General features: G+C 40.1%; 1 protein-coding gene across 3 annotated transcripts in view; it reads left to right on the top strand.

Annotated features, from left to right (window-relative positions):
• DOCK4 (dedicator of cytokinesis 4) overlaps nucleotides 1-19,949 on the top strand; it is a 475,993-nt gene that overhangs the window by 296,796 nt on the left and 159,248 nt on the right. For all 3 annotated transcript variants that reach the window (XM_032761480.2, XM_032761481.2, XM_032761479.2), the window contains exons 14-16: nucleotides 806-930; nucleotides 2,061-2,223; nucleotides 6,871-6,977. In XM_032761480.2, the coding sequence (XP_032617371.1) occupies nucleotides 806-930; nucleotides 2,061-2,223; nucleotides 6,871-6,977 (395 nt within the window). The remainder of the gene's footprint in view (nucleotides 1-805; nucleotides 931-2,060; nucleotides 2,224-6,870; nucleotides 6,978-19,949) is intronic.

Genomic DNA, 19,949 nt, shown 5'->3' with positions numbered 1-19,949 from the left:
AAAGCATGCTGTTAGCACATTTGCCTAAGTTTGCTAGTTGGCATCAAATTTCTCTTTTTTTATCTTGCAATAATAAGAAGGGGTTGAGATTTTTAAAAACTCAAGTTTTATAAATCACCAGTAGAGAAAAAATCGACAGTATATATGTACATATGATGTGTCTATTTGAATATAGGGCCTTTCTCATTTGTTTTATAGCTTGATTATATGAAATATTAAGCTGAGTTTGTCTGTATGACTGAATTATTCTACATCTGTGTTCATAAAATGCTAATCTGGATTCTTCCAGCAGTGAGATCATTTTGTCCATGAATTTTGGAAAAGATTTAAGTTGTAATTGTACCCTTTACAGTCCTATTATTTTACTGCATTTAGGTATTTCTTCTACCCTAAATTGCTATGACTATAAAGTAATAAGACTGGTTTCTCTGAGCCACCCCTGCTAGGCTGTCATTTTATAATCACACCTCATAAATAAAATGAGGAAAATACTGAAAAATGGTGAGACTTGACAATACCTTCCTCCTTGGTCCCAGTATTCGCCTCCTTGATGTACCATTACAGTATTTCTAATTCAGACTAGCAGAGGCTGGCTTTTATTCTTCTCAGATGTTGGCAGTGAGGGTGAGGACACTTTTATAAAAATGCAAATATATTTGTACTTTTATATGTATGTATAATATTTGTACTTTTATATGTATGTATAACAGTATATTGTATAAACTAAAGTTTTTCTTGATAGAGCACTTTATTACATTTCCTAATATATATATATAACATGGTTTTAATTTTCCTTTCCTTATAGGTGAAATGAGGAATGATTTATATATCACTATTGAAAGGGGAGAATTTGAGAAAGGAGGGAAGAGCGTGGCCAGAAATGTGGAAGTTACGATGTTCATTGTAGACAGCAGTGGCCAGACCCTGAAGGTATGTTACTACTTGATATTTCCAGGTCAAACAAGTCTGTATAATTGCTTTCACTTAATATTTAATGTGATCAGTTATTTTGTGATTTGCGATCAGTTAATTTCTGATTTGTGTTATTTTCTATCTTATTTTTCTCCTTCACGCCTGTGTAGTTTTCTTTTTTTTTTTAATTCACTAAAATTCCTTTCAGAAAAGAGAGCAGAAAAACGCAGTCTTCATGCTGAAGACAAGCCAGGAAAAAAAACAACAACAACTTTTACAGTTTGCTTAATTAATTGTGTCAATAATTTTCTTACAGCAGCTATTACTTAAAAGCAGCTTTTTTTTTTTTTTTTTTGAGACAGAGTCTTACTGTGTCGCCAGACTGGAATGCAGTAGTACGATCTCCACTCATTGCAACCTCCCCCTTCTGGGTTCAAGCAATTCTCGTACCCCAGCCCTTCAAGTAACTGGGATTACAGGCATGCGCAACCATACCCAGCTAATTTTTGTATTTTTAGTCGAGACAGCGTTTCACCGTGTTGGCCAGGCTGGTCTCGAACTCCTGGCCTCAAGTGATCCTCCTGCCTTGGCTTCCCAAAGTGCTGAGATAAATGCAGCATATTTTTAAAGCCATTTCATTATTTAATCCTATGTATTTTCTTTCTGACCAAAATAGGCATGAAGACTAGGGTACTACTTACTAATTGGGGCGAGAATAGCAGGTGTTTTTATGGAAGAAGTATTTTTCATGAGCCCCTTCTTCATAGAGACATACAGTTGCCCATTTAAGTAAGAAGGTCGGCCCTGGTGCTTAGTGAGTCACCCACTGAGGCACAAAACAGGCTTTTGACTATGACAGGTTGGGAACTTTGCCATGTATTTGAACTCCAAGTGGGCCATGCAATCGTCCATCTCCCACGTGTCACCCAGGTCTACCCTTGGCACAGTAAATCCTTGGAGACCAGCATCAGAATTAAATAGATACACCCCACTAAGCAGCAGCAAGTACAGAAACACACGGCAAAGGACCAGCGAGGTAATTGCATAGTGCTATTTGAGGGGCAGGCAGATAGAGCAAAGTGATTGCTTTGCCTTTTCAAAAGATCTGTAGATGAAGCTCTCTTTAACCTGTGTGTTCCCTTTCATAGGATTTTATCTCCTTCGGCTCTGGGGAGCCACCAGCCAGTGAGTACCACTCCTTTGTGCTTTATCATAACAACAGTCCCAGGTGGTCTGAACTGCTGAAACTTCCCATTCCCGTGGATAAATTCCGGGGCGCACACATCCGCTTCGAGTTTCGGCATTGTTCCAGTAAGTGTTTGGTGGCATTGGCTACCTGTCTCTTATGCTGGAGTATCCTGCCTACTGAGGTGTCATGAAGATGTGGGTTGATCTTAAGTTGATTACTTTTGTAAAAATCATTTTGTTCCATTCTAGAAAGATTAGCCAGAACGGGGAGGCACAGCGTTAAAAGCTAAACTGGTTCTGGTGGTCTTAGGCAACCCTAACCATTCTGATATCTCCAGGAGCTGATCCAGCTCTCACACAGATCGGGGAAACCCACTAGGACTTTTCATGGCATGTGAAGCCACTGGGAAAGCCTTTGGTCAGTTCAGATGCATATCGGATTTGCGTATCTGCATCACTGTACTCCCTCAGACAGTATTCAGATGAGAATCAAATAATGTCAGCTGGAAAAAGACTTGGAAATAACAGGAAGTAATTGCCTCATTTTACAGATTTTTTTGTTTTGTTTTGTTTTGAAGCAAAGTCTCACTCTGTCACCCAGGCTGGAGTGCAGTGGCGCAATCTCAGCTCTCTGCAACCTCCGCCTCCCGGGTTCAAGCAATTCTCCTGTCTCAGCCTCCTGAGTAGCTGGGACTACAGGCGCCCGGCCACCATGCCTGGCTAATTTTTGTATTTTTATTAGAGACGGAGTTTCACCACATTGGTCAGGCTGGTCTCGAACTCCCGACCTCAGGTGATCCACCCGCCTCTGCCTCCCAAAGTGCTGGGATTATAGGCGTGAGCCACCACACCCGGCCTCATTTTACAGATCCAAACAACCCAAGACATAGAACTGTTACAGGGTTTGTCCACATGGGCATTGCTATCCATAAAATTATCACTTCTCAATGTTGCTATTTCAATTTTTTTGCATTCATTACCACCCTCTCAAGCCCCATCTCTGTCCCCCAACTACCCCCAGTCCAGGAATCTTCTGATATTCCTTGTGTCCCTGAGTATATCTTAGCACTGCTAGTGTACATTGTGACCAGAGAAAGTTCTGGTGAATCTAGCTTTGGGAGCAGTACAACAAACGAGGAGAGTCACATTTTTGAAGAAGCAGCAGGCTCTTTTCCAGTCTAGAAGGAATAGGGGCTTTGCCAAAAGATTTGTGGTGACTTTACCTCAGTGATGTTGTATTTTACCCAAGGTTCAGGCAGAGAAGGAGGACTTTATCTTTTGCTGGAACTGTGGCATATTTCAGAATTGACTCAGGAGCTTCATAAATTACGCTTGTGTGGATGTATCTGAATGCAGGAAGAGAGCTAGCAGGGTCTTAAAATTCTTCCAAATTCCCAGAAGAGTTTCATGTAACGGACTTGAAGTGGGAAAACATAAAGGACTTAGAATGGTGCCATACTATTTCTTCCATCAATCTTTGTTATGAATTCTCACTGGGGCCTAATATGAGGTTTGAGCTTTAAGGTAAGAAAAAGAGAAAATAAAGGTGATATAGTGGGGAAAGTGAGAAAGAGCATTTGGAGATAATTATTCTAATTCAGAACTTGGAAAGTAGAATAAAGGCTATTTTCAGTAAAATCTATTGGATCTCTACCTTCTTGTCCCTGTACTTCAAAAATTCCTCATAGGTTTTTTCTTTTAATCTTCATAATTAAAAGTCAGAAGAAACAGCAAAATGTAAAGAAGAGGGAAAAAATCTTGATAATACCACAGACCATGAATAACCAGTGCAATCATTTTATAAAGTGGGCTTTCAAATATTTATCTGTGTTCATATATTTATTCAAAAACATCAGTTATTCATGAAACAAATATTTATTGAACACCCACTATATGCCAAGCATTTTACTGGGCACTGGAGACACATTAGTGAGCACAAAAAATAGCCCCTCTCACAGAGCTTTCATTCCAGAGAGGAAAGACAGATAATAGCTGAGAAACAAAGTACGTAGTACATCAGATAGCAAGTGATGACGTGCAGTGAAGACTTAAATTGCAGCTAGGGGGTAGAAATGATGGTACTGTGTTGCTATTTTACACAGGGCAGTCAGGAAAGACTTCGCTTATAAGGACATGTGTTGGCAACAAACTAAAAGAAGTGAAGGCCTGAGCCATTGAGACTATTCTGTCTGGGGAAAGAAGATTCCAGGCAGAGATAAAGTACAAAAGGCTTGAGTTTCAAACATGCTTGGCCTTTTCAAGGAATAGCAAGGAGACCAGGAAGGTAGCAGAGGTGCCAGACCTTGTATAGTCTTTTATTTCATGATGAGGACTGTGCATTTTATTTGAATTGAGAAGAACCACGAGAGGATTTGGAGTGAAGATACGTCTGGCTACTGTATGGGATAATAGATTATAGGTAGTATGGTTGGGAACAGAAAGACCATTTGGGAAGCTTTTTTTAGTCTTCAAAGTAAGAGATTTAAAGTATTCTGCATTACGATGGTAGTGGTTCAGTTCTTTTTTATAGAATATTAACAGATTGGATATGAAAGAAGGAGAAAAGTCCAGGGTGACCCAAAGATGTCGGCCTGAGAATGAAGTGATCATTTAATTAAGTGGGGAAGACAACAGGAAGAATCTGTTTGGGGAACAAAAATCAAACTTGCATTTTAGACATGTTAAATCAGAGATGTCTGTTAGACACTCAAAATGTCAAGTGGGCAGCTGAGTGACATCCAGGTTGGAAACTTGGGAATGAGAACATACAGTTCAGTGGTTGGTCTACTGAGCCAGCACCGGGGGGTGAGGAGGATCCCTGAACTGTAGCATTTGTTGATTTCCATGGTGTAGATACTCCCACTATGGCCAGTTTCAAGCTTCCAACATGACATCACTGAATGTAGAATTGGGGAGAGATGTGCACTCTCAGCTCCTATGGGCCAGTATGATCCAGCTCCAGCACATCACTAATTTTGAGGATTTCTAAAGTCTGAGACTGATTGGAATTCTTAGGTAGTAAGTTGAGATAGCAAAGGGGAGTCCAAGGATGGGTCTCTGGGGTACTTGCCATATTTAGAGCTGGGAGAATGAGAAGGAGGCATTAAATGACATTAAGAAGGACTGTCTAGTAGTTTGAAGGCCAATGCAGGAAGAAAAGAATCCAGGAGCTAAATGAAGGCAGTTTTTCAAGAGAGGATTGATCACATGTGTCAGGTGCCAGTGGTAGATCAAATAAGATGAGGACAAATAATTTGATTTGGCATCATGGAACTCATTGAACCTGACAAGTGATTTTAGTGAATCTGTGGTGGTAAATGTGAGTTAAAGAATGAGATGGAGGGGGAAAAGGGGGAGTAATGGGTATAGACAAATCTTTTGAGAAGTTTTGCTATAAAAGATACAAGAGCTATGGTCACGCATAGGAAGACTCAATGTCGTCAAGATGTCAGTTGTTCTTAAATGAACCTATAAATTCAAGTTTCTATATTATCATTGATGTGGAAATCTCTTCCCAGAGATCTTTGGTGTGATTTTTGCTTGACTTTTTAAAAAAACATGAATTCTTTTTCCAGTTTCTCTATGGGGTTGAAATTAGTGATTTTAAAAGAAAGTCCTTTGCTATAATTACATTTTCAGGGATGTCCTCATATTAGGGACTAGCACCACCCAGACAAAATTACCGTTTTCTGCATGAGGCTCCACTTCCCTCTGCTTAAATTAAGCCTGGAGCAATTAAATGCTGTGTTGCTAAACTTCCTGTCCGATCTTCAGGATCACCATACCTAACTCCTCCAGCTCAGATCTCACTGCATCCCAAAGTTGAACTTTTCTGTTCAAGTATAGTGTTCCACTTGTGAAAGAGTAACCATCCAGCCCTTAACAGGCTGCTGGCCCTGGAGAACTCTCTGCCCATCTAAGTACAAGGGGAGAGTCAAGTTAACCAAACAAGGTTCTGTTAACGCTTTCTCCATTTTTGGAGGAAAAAAAAAAAAACCTTGGTGGAAAGAACTGGAATGGTACTTAAGAGATCTACAACAAGTTACCTAACATCTATGACCTCAATTTCCCTATCTATAAATAATTACTAATGATCCTTGGCATTTCTAGCTATTGTAGTTCTTAATTAGGCATCTGAAAACCTCATCGCCTCATTTCCGGCTTCCAGAGTAGTGAGCTCTTATTAAACTGTAGGTTTAATATTCATATTGTCTTTCAATGTGCCTAACTTATTCCAAGGAGGTAACTGCAACAGGACTTACTTTCCTTACGTGTGTGGATATAGGGAAAGAAGTTCTATCATGGACTGGGGTAGAGCTTAGAGATTCCCTTTTGATGGGTAGTAATCAAAACAAACCATTTCACTTTCATTCATTCACTTGTTCATTCATTTAACATATATTTATTAAGCACCTACTATGTTCCTACCACTGTTTGCAACAATAAAGTAAACAGATAAGACCCCTGCCCTCAATGGGACTTACGGGTAAAAAGAAGAAACAGACAATCCACAGATTTTTTAAAAACAATTTCAGATAGTGATTCCCATAAAGAAAATTAGGCAAGAAATGTAAGTTGCAGATAAGGGGGCAGGAAGAGGGGATTAGAGGGTGGCTGCTCTATATAGATGGCCTATCAGAAAAGCTGTCCTGCATTGTGTAGTGGGAACTGTTGTGTATGGGTTATATTTCTTGATGATTATGCTTCTTGACAAACTATGTACCTGAACATAGATACACTTAAATAAGCCAGTAATTTTATTTTTTACAGCAAAGGAGAAAGGAGAGAAGAAGTTGTTTGGGTTTTCTTTTGTCCCTCTGATGCAAGAAGATGGTAGGACTCTTCCAGATGGCACTCATGAGCTCATCGTGCATAAGGTAACATCAGTCAGATGGTGGCGATGGGCAGTAAAAAATAGTGCTGAAATAGCACCTCACTATCTTATCATTTTGAAAAGAGAAGAAAATGACTGAAAAGAATACTCTTGTAAGATTGCTCTCAGGGAGAATGTCTTTTTGAAAGTATTGTTTCTATATTGGGTCATATTCTAGAACATATTTTAGAGATGATTCATGTTTTCATCCTAATTTAGGGGTGGATGTTTGGGTAAATCTGTGTATTGTTCTTAAAGTTCTTTCCATTGCTGCGATAGGGTTAAGTAAACCTTACAAATAACTTTTTAAATACTACATTACGCGCTTTCTTGTCTAGGTCTGTGTATCCCCAGAAGTAAATTTAGCAAAGTCACCATTACTTTTTTTTGTCTGCTATTGTTACTAAGCAGGCAGAGAAGTGGCTATATTTCATCATGACAACTTTAGCAGTTCTTGTAAATCAAGAATTGTCATAAAAATCATTTGGAACAAAGTGTATTATAATAGGCAACAAAAGAAAGCTTGCAAAGGAAGAACCCCTTGTAATTATCTGAGAATACTAGTAATAATGAACTATAGGGTAAAAAATGTATTTTTCGCTTGTAATCCCAGCACTTTGGGAGGCCGAGGCGGGCGGATCACGAGGTCAGGAGATCGAGACCACGGTGAAACCCCGTCTACCAAAAATACAAAAAAAAAATTAGCCGGGCGTGGTGACGGGCGCCTGTAGTCCCAGCTACTCGGAGAGGCTGAGGCAGGAGAATGGCGTGAACCCGGGAGGCGGAGCTTGCAGTGAGCCGAGATTGCGCCACTGCACTCCAGCCTGGGCGACAAAGCGAGACTCCGTCTCAAAAAAAAAAAATGTATTTTTAAGTGCACAGGGAATTTTCTCCAAAATTTGCATTTCTCCATTTCTGTAACTGTGTAATAGCCAGGCCCTTATCAACTCTCACCTATGATAACTGGTCCTGCTGACCTGGGTCTTGTCTCCCTCTAGCCCAGACATTAGGATCACTCATCTAAGGAGCAGATCCAGCCATGTCACTTCTCAGCTTAAGACCCATTCGAAAGCTTCTTGCTGAGGGAATAAATCCCAGGCATCTCAGGGCATGCCAGCTTTCTACCTCCCTACTGCCTCACTCCTCACCACTTCCGGCCTCTTGATGCTGCAGCCACATCCAGCACTTTCTAGTTCTTCACCCTCTGCTGCTGGCTCTTTCTGCTCTTCCCTGCCCTTGTGGCTCCGGGAGTCAGCTTTTCCCTGCCTCTCCCTCTGAGTATCTTCTGTTCATCCCTGGAGGCTCACCTGGGCCACAACCTCCCTCAGGAACTCTCCCCTGCTTCCTGGCCCAACTCATATTCTCAGCTGGCCAGTTGCCCTTCCCTGAGCTCCCTGGTGTCTGCACACATCTCTCACTGTTGTTCTCATCACACTGTCCCAGAACTGTCTGTTGATCCCTCAGCTTACCCCGTTAGATTTATGAGCCCCTCGAGAACAACAGCTATGTTGAGGGATTCTGGCCTGTGATAGATGTTTAGTGAAGATTATTGAATGAATAAGAGATTACAAGCAGAAACTTTCTTTGTATTGCTAGTCAAATGAGAGGCAATGTATAACACACCTGGTATTTTCTTTTTTCTTTTTTTGAGATGGAGTCTTGCTCTGTCGTCCAGGCTGGAGTGCAGTGGCGCAATCTCCGCCCACTGCAAGCTCCGCCTCCCAGGTTCACACCATTCTCCTGCCTCAGCCTCCCAAGTAGCTGGGACAACAGGCGCCCGCCACCACGCCCGGCTAATTTTTGTATTTTTAGTAGAGACGGGGTTTCACCGTGTTAGCCAGGATGGTCTCTATCTCCTGACCTCGTGATCCACCCAACTTGGCCTCCCAAAGTGCTGGGATTACAGGCGTGAGCCACCGCACCCAGCCCACACCTGGTATTTTCTATTTTTATAGAATGTATATTTCAGTGTCTATTTCCTTAATCATTCATTTTCTCATTATTTGTTCAACATGTTTATTGACCACAGACTACAGCCAGGTACTGTTCTAGGTGCTGAGAAAATAGTGGCAAACAAAACAGCCAAATCTTTCTGTTTCTGGCCTTTACATTCTCTCTTCATAAAGTAATCTAAAAGAGCTAACAAAGCTAACAGTGTTAAAATAGAAAGAAACAAAAATATTTTAAAGCATAGTAACCAGAAAAGCAAACAGAGGAACTACATATACTAGACTGCAGGGATGATCTATTTATCTCAGCTTTAGGTCTGAGGCTCCCCGATAAGATATATAATATAACAGGCAATGTCTTGAGCTTCGATTTTCAAAAATGTAAATGGTACTTCGTATAAATGTCTTTGTAACATAAAATCTTAGCTCAGAAAAGATAAGGCTGAGATAACTAAGACTAGGCTCCCCGTTTCCTAATGATATATAAAAGAATGAATCACTTCTACATAGCATATCCCATCTGGACCCTCTCACCTATGGGTCTGAGGGTGTGTCTTGTATAAAAGAATGAATCACTTCTACATAGCATATCCTATCTGGACCCTCTCACCTATGGGCCTGTCCAGGTGCCTGTCGTCAGGGCCAAAACTTTTCTCAAAAGTAGGACTTTGACTCAGTTGAAGCTCTTCCACAAAGATTGACTTAGTACTGAGAATCCTAATCCATAAAGGGAAATTTATTTGAGCATGAAAAATGTGACCTCAACCACAAGAGAAACTCAGTATGGTATATGTAGGCTGTCTAATTTGGGGCAGACCTACATTGTATAGCTCCATCAGGAAGCATTCGCTCCACAGAAAAAACCCCAAGTAGCTGAGTTTTCTTATGAATAGGGTTATTTAGTATTTCTTATTTACAGAGTTGTGAAATACTTGCCAAGTATAACAACTTTTATTTTTCTTTCTCATACTACTGAGCCAACAAGTTCAGTTTCAGCTTATGGCCACTTGTAGTTTATGATTATGAAACCATATTCCTAGCATAATACATAATCCTTTTCTGCCACGACAGGAAGGCACACAGCCTACTGATCATTGTGCGGCCTTGAATTCAGTATTTAAAAAGAAACGTGGAGAGAGAAGTGTATTTCAAATTATGAGCTAAAAATATAACCCATTTAATAAGTGGTGTTGAGATAAATAAAATGAGTATTAGGGGAAGTGGGGAAGAACTGGATTCCTACCTTCCTCTTATTGCGAAAACACATTCCAGATTGAATGTAAGAAATAAAACTGGGCCTGGCACAGTGGCTCATGCCTGTAATCCCAGCACTTTAGGAGGCCGAGGCTGGTGGATCACCTGAAGTTAGGAATTCGAGACCAGCCTGGCCAACATGGTGAAACCCTGTCTCTACTAAAAGTCGAAAAACTTAGCCCGGCGTGGTGGTGGGTGCCTGTAATCCCAGCTACTTTGGAGGCTGAGGCAGGAGGATCGCTTGAACCCAGGAGGCGGAGGTTGCAGTGAGCCGACGGGATCATGCCATTGCACTCCATTCTGGGCAACAAGAGTAAAACTCAGTCTCAAATCAATCAATCAATCAATCAATCAATCAATCAATCAGTTAATCTGTACGAGCCTTAAAAATATGGGTGAACATTTTTATAATCTACAGGTGAGAAGGGCCTTTCTAAGGATGTCTCAAATGTTAGAAATCAAATTTAAAAATCAAGTAAATTTGGCTACATAAAATTTAAGATATTTATTGATAAAACAATCATAATCCAGGCTGAAACACATTTCAAACTGAAAACAAATTATAAAACAAATATAGTTGCAACACAGCTTGTAAAGAGTTGCTTTATAACCCCGTAGGTAACCCTTAGCAAGGGTTACTATTCCTAATTGACCAAGAGGTATCACAAATCAGTAAGAAAAGGAAAAATTGATAAATGCTACAAACAGGCTATTTAAAAATAATAAATGCAAATGTATAAAATAAAAGCAGGAATAAGTAAAGAAAACCGTTTAAGTTAAAAAATTCGAAACCTTTTTGCCTATCAGATTGGCAGAGATTTTTAAAGCCCAGAATTGGAGAGCAAGGTTAAAGGAAAACAGTCTCATGCATTTATAGAAGAAATATGAATAGTATTGTGTTTCTGTAGGGCAGTTTGGCAATACGTAGATAAATTTTAAATGTGTATATCCTTCGACTTAGCCATCCCACACATATTGGTATTTTTTGGGAGAAGATAATAAGACAAGGTGAGCAAAGGTGATTCAAGGATGATCATTGCAGATTGCTTAAAATATGGAAAACATGGAAGTAATTTAAATTGCCAATAACATAGATCTGATTAAATTTAGTTATACCCATACAGTGAATTAAATATTGTATAGGTGGAAATAATGTTTACAGGATAATTTTATATGCAAGGAAAAGTGCTTATTGTTAATACTTTATACATGCATATATTTAGTATAATACCATTCTTATAAAATTGCTTAACTGTATGTTATTATGTATGTATGTGCATACAGAGATGCTTGGAATGATATCCTTAAACATTAATGACTTTATTTTCATATTGCTTAAATTTTTTGTTAGTGGACAAGTGTTATTTTATAATATTAATAATTTTTTTTTCATTTTGACCAAACAAAAATAGGAAAAGACAGAAATTTAAACTTAGCCTTGTTTTGTACTATTTAATTCTGGACTTTTATGTAAGTAAAGACCATTCTTCTGTCATATAATCTTGACAGTAATGTTTATGGTAAGTTTTTGAAGGAACATTAATTGTCTTGGATTTTTATAAACCATGTTCTGTGTCATTCATTGACAGGTACTGCCCATGATATCAAAGATTGATGAGAGATGAAAAAAATGCGTTAAAAATGTGTCTTTAAATCTGTCTTGGAGATATGATACAGAGAATAGCTCTGGTTTGTAGTAGAGTATTGGTTAAAACCTACTTGCTCTTCATGTAAAGAATTAGTTTAAAAGACTCAATCCTGCAGTGAGCTAAGAAGAAATCTGCTGTGTTGAAGGCTATTAGTATCCTAATTTAGGCCTTAAAGTTGTGAGGTAGTTTCCCTTTGTAGCAATGGCTGGACTTCACTTCTGAATGTGTTCTTAAGAAACCATTCTTACCGAGCTGTTACAGTAAATACTTTGTCAAGGACCTGGACTCACCTTTTAGGGCAGGTTCTAAGGAATCCTAAGGGAAAAGGTCATTTTCAACGTCACTTGATTGATTACATATTTAGAGTGGTTTCCAACGTAAATAAACTCTGAAATCTATAAACATTTGCATATTATTAACTCTAGGAGGATAAGTAAAATAACTTAGTTATCATTAGAGATTTTGTCCTTCCAGAGCCCCCAGAACATCAGTAATATCTCCAAATGGCTGACAGATAAGCCTAAAAACTTCCCTTTGGAATTGCTAGTTTGCTAATAACCATATTTAATCTTAAGTTTTGGTATTTCATTCTGTTAGAATTATTGTCTTCCTTAACTTTGTAGGAATGTATTTGGCTAAGCTTCTTCAGCTACCTGCTGGAAAGCAAGTTAAGAAAAAAGAATTAAGCAAAAAGTTAAGAAAAGAGAATGAAGCAAAAAATTAAATAAAAAAGAATGAGCGGAAGCAAATTTGTTTTCCAAAAGTCAAATCTCTTACGGAGATTGATATGAGAATCCAAAAAGAGGGGCCTAGGAAGACAGTAACTGTGTGCTCAAGTCCCCATTCATTCTGACTCACTCTAGTGGAGGAGTTTTAGTCACTGGAAGTACATTCTGAAACACCCTCTGGTCCAGTAAGAAAATAGTAATAATACCATCTGCCTTGGAGAAGTTGGGGTTTTGTAAATTCATCACTGTTGATTGTCAGGCACCACCATGGCTGAAGTGGCCTGACTCAACCAAGCTAGAGTTTTGCTTAGTAGAGAATCTGCTTCTTGTAGTGGGGTTTATTGGCTTCCTAATCCAAGGCATTCAAGAAGGAAAAGAGCCAGGTACAAAGTCAGCCAAATAGAAGGTGATGCTGTTTCCTGGTTGGAGAGGGATTTATTTAATATGATGACATAGACAGTAAAAGTCTATTGTGGAGTAACTTATTTCACCTTTGTTACCTAAAAATTTGTCCATAAACGCTTTGTGGCCCACATTTTTCTCTACAAGTTTTCAGGTTCTTATGCTATATCCTAGCTATAGGGATATGCTATATCCCTAACTTGGTCCATAGTAGTCCAACAAATACACTTCACTGGCCACTACCTTTGAGATGGACTTCTCAAATCCAGGTAGAAGCTACTGTTCTCTGCTTATCTCAAACTTCAGTGTAGCGTTTTCCTATAGTATGTTTGCATTCATAAGTAAAATGAAAAGATGAGGGGAATCTGAAAATTTAGATAGACTGACAGAATTGCAATCTAGCCTGCTGCCCAGTGAACCCCATGTGCTCCCCAGTGAACCCCATATGCTCCCCCAACTCTTCTAAAGGACTTACCCTGTAACCATAATCCGTAAATCTTAGACAAGCCAGAAACATATCTGTCCTCCCCAGGCTTTGGTATAGAAGAATTGATCACTTGACTGATACTTCATTCATTACATGCTGTGAGAGAAATTAAAAAACATCTGCAACATTTTAAAATAAATAACCTGGTAAGTTTAGTATAAAAACATATCAAGCCAAACAGTGGGGAGAAAACACTAAGCTATCTTAATAGGTAGACTTAGTCCTAGCACTTATGGATATTTAAGTGACCTGCAAAAGGCCCTTTCAATGCTAACCAATTCATACTGCTACATCTTCAGCCCTCCCAAAATGTTCTGCCTTAAGTGAGACCTGACTTTCCTCTGCTGAGAGGGCTTCCTGTATAGCTGCTGGAGTAGAGAGCCCCTCTTCCTAAGCCGGGTGTCTAGTGTCTGGTGGTCAGCTGTCTCCAAATACCCTAACGCTTTCCAGAGATACTCTTTCGCCACCCTCTTTTGAAGAGCTCCCCTATCCTCTGTAAGGCTCATTCCATACAGCGCTGCAATTTTCCATGTGTCCTAGTTACTGTCTTCCACCAACTTGTATTTTGAGGGCCAGTGAGGAAGGAGAGGGGAGGATGGACTGGTGTGGTAAGTAGCTGATTAGTTTCCCACAATCAGCCTAGTTCCTAGTTCAGAGTCTTCTCCTTCTGGTTGACTGTCCAACTTCCTGTCCTCTTGTTTTCGTGGCCACTTCAACTCTAGCCACCTCCATTTGCCTTCTACTTCACTATGGCTACACCCTAGGCTGTGTTGCCTCTCTACCCATCAGAATCTCCCACTGATTAGATAGATGGGTGGATGAAATCATCCAGAAGCACTTGATATAAAAAATCATAAACTCCCAGTATTCTGACCACAGCCTTTCAACCTTCTGATTTTCTAACTATGCCTATTTTTCAGTCTTTTTCTCCTCCACTAGACCACTCTATTTTCTTCCCATTGTTATGTAAGGTATCTCTTTTTTTTTTTTTTTTTGAGCTGGAGTCTCGCTCTGTTGCCCAGGCTGGAGTACAGTGGCGCAGTCTCGGCTCACTGCAAGCTCCGCCTCCCGGGTTCACGCCATTCTCCTGCCTCAGCCTCCCCGAGTAGCTGGGACTACAGGCGCCCGCCACCACGCCCGGCTAATTTTTTTGTATTTTTAGTAGAGACGGGGTTTCACCGTGGTCTTGATCTCCTGACCTCGTGATCCGCCCGCCTTGGCCTCCCAAAGTGCTGGAATTACAAGCGTGAGCCACCGCGCCCAGCCTATCTAAGGTATCTCTTAATGCTTAGTTCTACTGTGCTTGCATAGGAAATAAAAAATAGTCCTAGATGAATCTGGAAGCATTGCCCTCTCCTATCCCCAGCCCTAGAAGAAATTAGGGCTAGGGATAGGAGAGGGCAATGCTGACAGATTAGGGCATTGCTAGAAGAAATTATACAGTTGCTATAGGTTAACATCTGCCTGAGTATAGATGTGGGTCCATCAACATTGCAGGCAAACTAGTCCTCACAAGAGCTATTTACAAGAGCTTACCATTCTCCCTACCCCACCACTTCCCAGCTACTTAACAGAGAAAACAGATGCCATCAGACAGGAACTTCCTTAACTTCTTGTGCTCTCTCCTTGCCACCTGCAAACTTATCTGCATCCTTCCTTTCCTTTCGGCTTCCTGTCTCAGGGGATGGGGCAGGATTCCTTCACTTCAAGACTAGTTCTTCCACCTACTTCCTTCAGGATCTCCCTCCCTCCTGACTCTTCTGGGACCCTGCCCCTCCCAATGTCCTCTGTCTTCCTCCTGCATCTCTTCCGGCAGTATTCACACAAATTATAAACATGCTAAAGCCTTTTTTTTTTTTAAATAAATTGTTTTAAATAGCCACCGTGTTCCTTCTTCCCTTCCCGTCATGACATGCAGCCTGCATGAAAAATCTGTCTTCCCTCACTGCCTCTGCTTCCTCACATCCTCATTGCTCACCTGAAGTTTCTCCCCTTTAGGTCACTAGTGCCCAGTCAGGGACTAAAGCCACTAGACGTTTTAAAAACCTTTCCATGCTTGACTGCCCTATAGCATAGAGCACTATTAATAACGCTTCTTCTTGAAAATCCCACACTCCTTGGCCTGACGATGTGCTCCTGAGTTTCATCCTTCCTCCTCTTTGAGGACTCATTTCTCTTTATGGATACCTTAAATGTTGATGTTACCAGGGGTTTAGCCCTTGGCTACCATCTGTGTCTTATACTCTCTAGATCCATCTCATCCATTTGGGCAGGTAAGCTATGCTGTTAACTGCCAGATATGTTTTTCTAGTGTAAAACTTTTACTAGCCTACTGAACATCTTCAGCTGGTCTTCCCAAAGACACCACACACTCAGCATATCCAAAACTGAGCATTTTGTCTTGTCTCCATCTACTCCTGCCATGAAGAGAACCTTGTCACAGGCTTCTCTTGTCACATTTACCTACCATGTCTAAATAGTTGGTTGCATGACTGGTCAGTTCCACCTCCTCGATAATACTTTAATCCAAGGAAGCTAAACCAGAGGTGAGTATTAGAACTACCTGAGATGATTTTTCTTATTCAAGAGATTTGGGGGTAATCCCAAGACTTTTATGTATTGAAAAATTCCCTACTCCAGACATACTTAACTATGTATAGTTGCCTCAATATGCCTGTACTTTTTTTTAGCAGTTATTTTAAATATATTTTAAATTTATAGAAGAGTTGCAAAAATAGTACGGGAAATTCCCATATAATCTTCATCCAACTTCTCCTTATGTTAACCTCTTATATAAGCTATAGCATATTTATCAAAACTAAATTAATCTGGGTACAATACTGTTAGCATGGAATTTATTTGGATTTCACAATAAGTTTTCCCACGAATGTCATTTTTTCTCTTCCAGGATCCATTCCAAGATCCCACATTGCGTTGAATGGTCCTGTCCCCATAGTCTCGTATGTTTGTTTTTATTCCCCTGTGCCTTTAAGTGTATTGTTTCTTCCCTCCCTTGACTTTTCCTCCCTTGCCTGCTTGATGACCCTTTTGTCCTTTACAACTGAGGTCAAATAGTCCTTTGACCTCAGATCAAAGACCATCCTTTTCGATAAGGTCTTTCTTCCCTTCCCCAGCAGAACTGGTATCTAGTGGTCTTTATCCCAGTGTTGTAATCAGTATTGACAGATAAGTGTGGAGATCAGACATGCAATGCCCTCAAGGACAGAGACTGTGTGCATTTCCTTGTTAAATTCTTTTTTTTTTGAGACAGAGTCTCGCTCTGTCGCCCAGGCTGGAGTGCAGTGGCGCAATCTCGGCTCACTGCAAGCTCCGCCTCCCGGGTTCATGCCATTCTCCTGCCTCAGCTACAGGCGCCCACCACCATGCCCGCTAATTTTTTGTATTTTTAGTAGAGACGGGGTTTCACCGTGGTCTTGATCTCCTGACCTCGTGATCCGCTCGCCTCAGCCTCCCAAAGTGCTGGGATTACAAGCGTGAGCCACCGCGCCTGGCCCCTTGTTACATTCTTAATGCCAAACTGAAAGGCTGACAAATATTGGGAATTTAATAAATGTTTAACAGTGACATAAAGAATGACTAGTCATTTTGAAAAAGTTCCCTAAAGAAAGGTGTTTTCCTCCAAAAACTATTTAAATCTGGTTTTTGTTAACTGGTAATACAGAGTTTCAACTGGATTGTCTACCATACTGTATTTTTTTAAATGTAATTACCTACTTTTCACAAGTTACAGATCCCTTAATTTGACTAATTCTATGAATTCCTGTGCCAGTTTTTAAATTAGTAAATTGTAGATGTGGATCTCTCAATCATATATGTTGCATAACTCAAATATCACACTTTTGGAACACTGTCCAGGACTGACCGTTGACGTTCTCTTTCACATATCTAAGACAGTAGTCAAAAAGTAGCCTAGAACATAATGCAGTATTCTGTATCATAAGCTGTACTAACTGATTTTTATATGTATTAAATATGATATATGATATATAAAATATATATGATATATATTATATATCATAAGCTGTACCAACTGATTTTTATTCCAGAGAAAGAAATATACTGTGAGCCAAACTATATAATCTCAAAGAAGAGACTACTGCTGCTGCTGCTGCTGCAAAGCCTGCATTTTAATAATTCTGTAAGAGTCTGAGGGAGCACATCTCTCTGGCCAGATCTGATTTCAGACTCCTAGTATAGTAAAGCAAGGATGGTTCTCATCTCTCTCCTCTCTAATTTGTAAATTATCTCCATGCCATTTTAAGATAACTTGCACAGATTCCAACATAGCAAATGCAGAGAAATATCCTTCACTATTACAGTGACATCGTTTTGTTCCCCCAGTCCAGTAGCAGCTTCAAGAAGCCGTGGTCACATTGCCTTGTTTCCCCTGGGAAAAAAAAAATGGCTTCATTAATTCTTCCCTCATCCATCTGCCAGCATACATCTGCCATAACACTGGTAACACTTTAGCTGTGCTTGTGTCTTCCACAAGAAAACGAGTTCTCTAGTAGAGAGGACAGTGTCTTCTTACTGTCATATCCACATTGCCATGCTCCATGCCTTCACTGGGTTTGATAGAAAAAATATTCTCTATGTGAAAGCCTAAACTGTTGTTTTACAAGTATTCCTCAAAATGCAAATGATCCGTATTTAGCCACCCCATCCAGGTTAGGGGTATAGCTGGATTTTTACCATGGTAACAAAGCCATCTCTCAATGACGTGCAGCACAAGAATCTCACATCTGCAGTTTGGTGCTGTTGAGCCTGTATTGCTCAGATTTTTAGGCATTTGAGCACCCAACCACTATTCTGTTGCACTTAATATTTCCAATTAAAGCACAGGCAGTGCCAAACCATACTTTTCCAGCCTCATTTCTATGACTTCATTGACTCTTAGCTTTTCACCAAATGGGAAGACTGTTTATTCCCATTTGTTTTCTCCAGTCCATACTCTAGTTCAGAATCTCACTCACAGTAGACCCTTTTCCCACCTGGGGAATTTACTGACTCCCTGGCTGCTTCTAGTATTAGGAAACTGGATAACCTTTTGGTTTAAACTCTAGGCGACAGCTGTTTCTGCCTTACAAGGCTACCTTCTAGAACCTCATTTGTATTATTCACTGCTCTTGAACCCATTTCTTTCCTATCCCTTCTCGTTGAATGAAAGAATGAATGATTTCTAGCTGATTTGTTGTGTTCCTAAGTTCTATGTTATGCCCCATCTGCTCCCACCTGCCCTTCTTCCCTACCTTATCCAGGTTGCATGATCCCTTTTGCTACCTGCATGTTTTGAAGACATAAACTAGCCATTTCATTATAAGATTCATGAGCTTATTGCATTTGAAATTATTTCAGCTCCATATACCACTCTGAGCCCTGTCTCAGGGTGTCTCCCACAAAGATACCTTTCTTTTGAAAAGCTAACCATTTTTGGTCTTTCCTAGCGATACCTACCATGCAGTATTTTATCTATAAATTAAAAATATTTGAATTAATTACTTGAATTCAAAACTTGGCTAAAACAACAGTAGAGGGAGGCAATGTTATATGGTAGTTGTGAATACAAATTTTGGTCCAAATTCTGACTGTGATACTTTATAATATTGTGACATTGGGCAAATCACATAAGCTCCTTAGGTTACAATATCTTGCTTCAAGGATTGTTGTGAGAAGAGAATATACACACAGTGCAGAGTAGTGCCTGTCACACAGTAAGCACTCATAAAAGGTAGTTGCTTGGATTGCCTTAAAAATCTCCAGTATTTGTATGGTATATTAAGGGTGCATGCTGAAAACCTCAAGGAAAAATAAAAGATATGCTATAATATTTTCTGTGTGATAGCTGAAGTTTTTCAGAAATAGATTAAAACCTAACCCCATATCCAGTGTAATCCTACTGGATAAAAAAATCAGCTTTGAACCCCTGGTAAATATATATAAGGGTTCATAGAGACCAAAGAGTAGTTACATGTTTTTCTTCACTGAATTGATGGGCGGAATTCTCTCCTGCTACCCCCATCTCTCATACACACACCCCAGTGTTCTTGCCGAAAGCTCTTGAAATAACTTTTATGTCCAGAGTATTGTTCATATTTATTATATTTTGTACTTGAGCAAGGGTGATAGAGTTTAGCTGTAAGAAGCTATCAAGATGTCATAACTCAGACAGACTCAGATGCTGAGGTCTTGGACCCCCCAGGCTGGGGGAGAAGTGAGAATGAATGCTTGGTGGAACTGACCTGACCACATCACCTTTTCCTGGCCCATGGAAAAGCAGCCAAGTCTTCTATTCATAATACCCACTAAGGATACAGCACAGCCATCACACCCTCACTCATACAAGTGGTCCATCCCATGGCAACCAGTTGAGCTACATGGGGTATCAAGCAGGAATTCCAAGAGGCTGCCGAAGTGCTCCAGAGATGGCAGGCAGTTAGGGGGAGGAGAGTTAATAAGAAATATGTTTACAGGGGCAGAATTTCTGTG

Source organism: Hylobates moloch, unplaced genomic scaffold (genome assembly GCF_009828535.3).
Source record: "Hylobates moloch isolate HMO894 unplaced genomic scaffold, HMol_V3 SCAFFOLD_1, whole genome shotgun sequence".
Classification (NCBI taxonomy): domain Eukaryota; kingdom Metazoa; phylum Chordata; class Mammalia; order Primates; family Hylobatidae; genus Hylobates; species Hylobates moloch.
The sequence above is the reverse complement of the archived record's forward strand: the minus strand, read 5'-3'. Positions and strand labels throughout refer to the sequence as shown.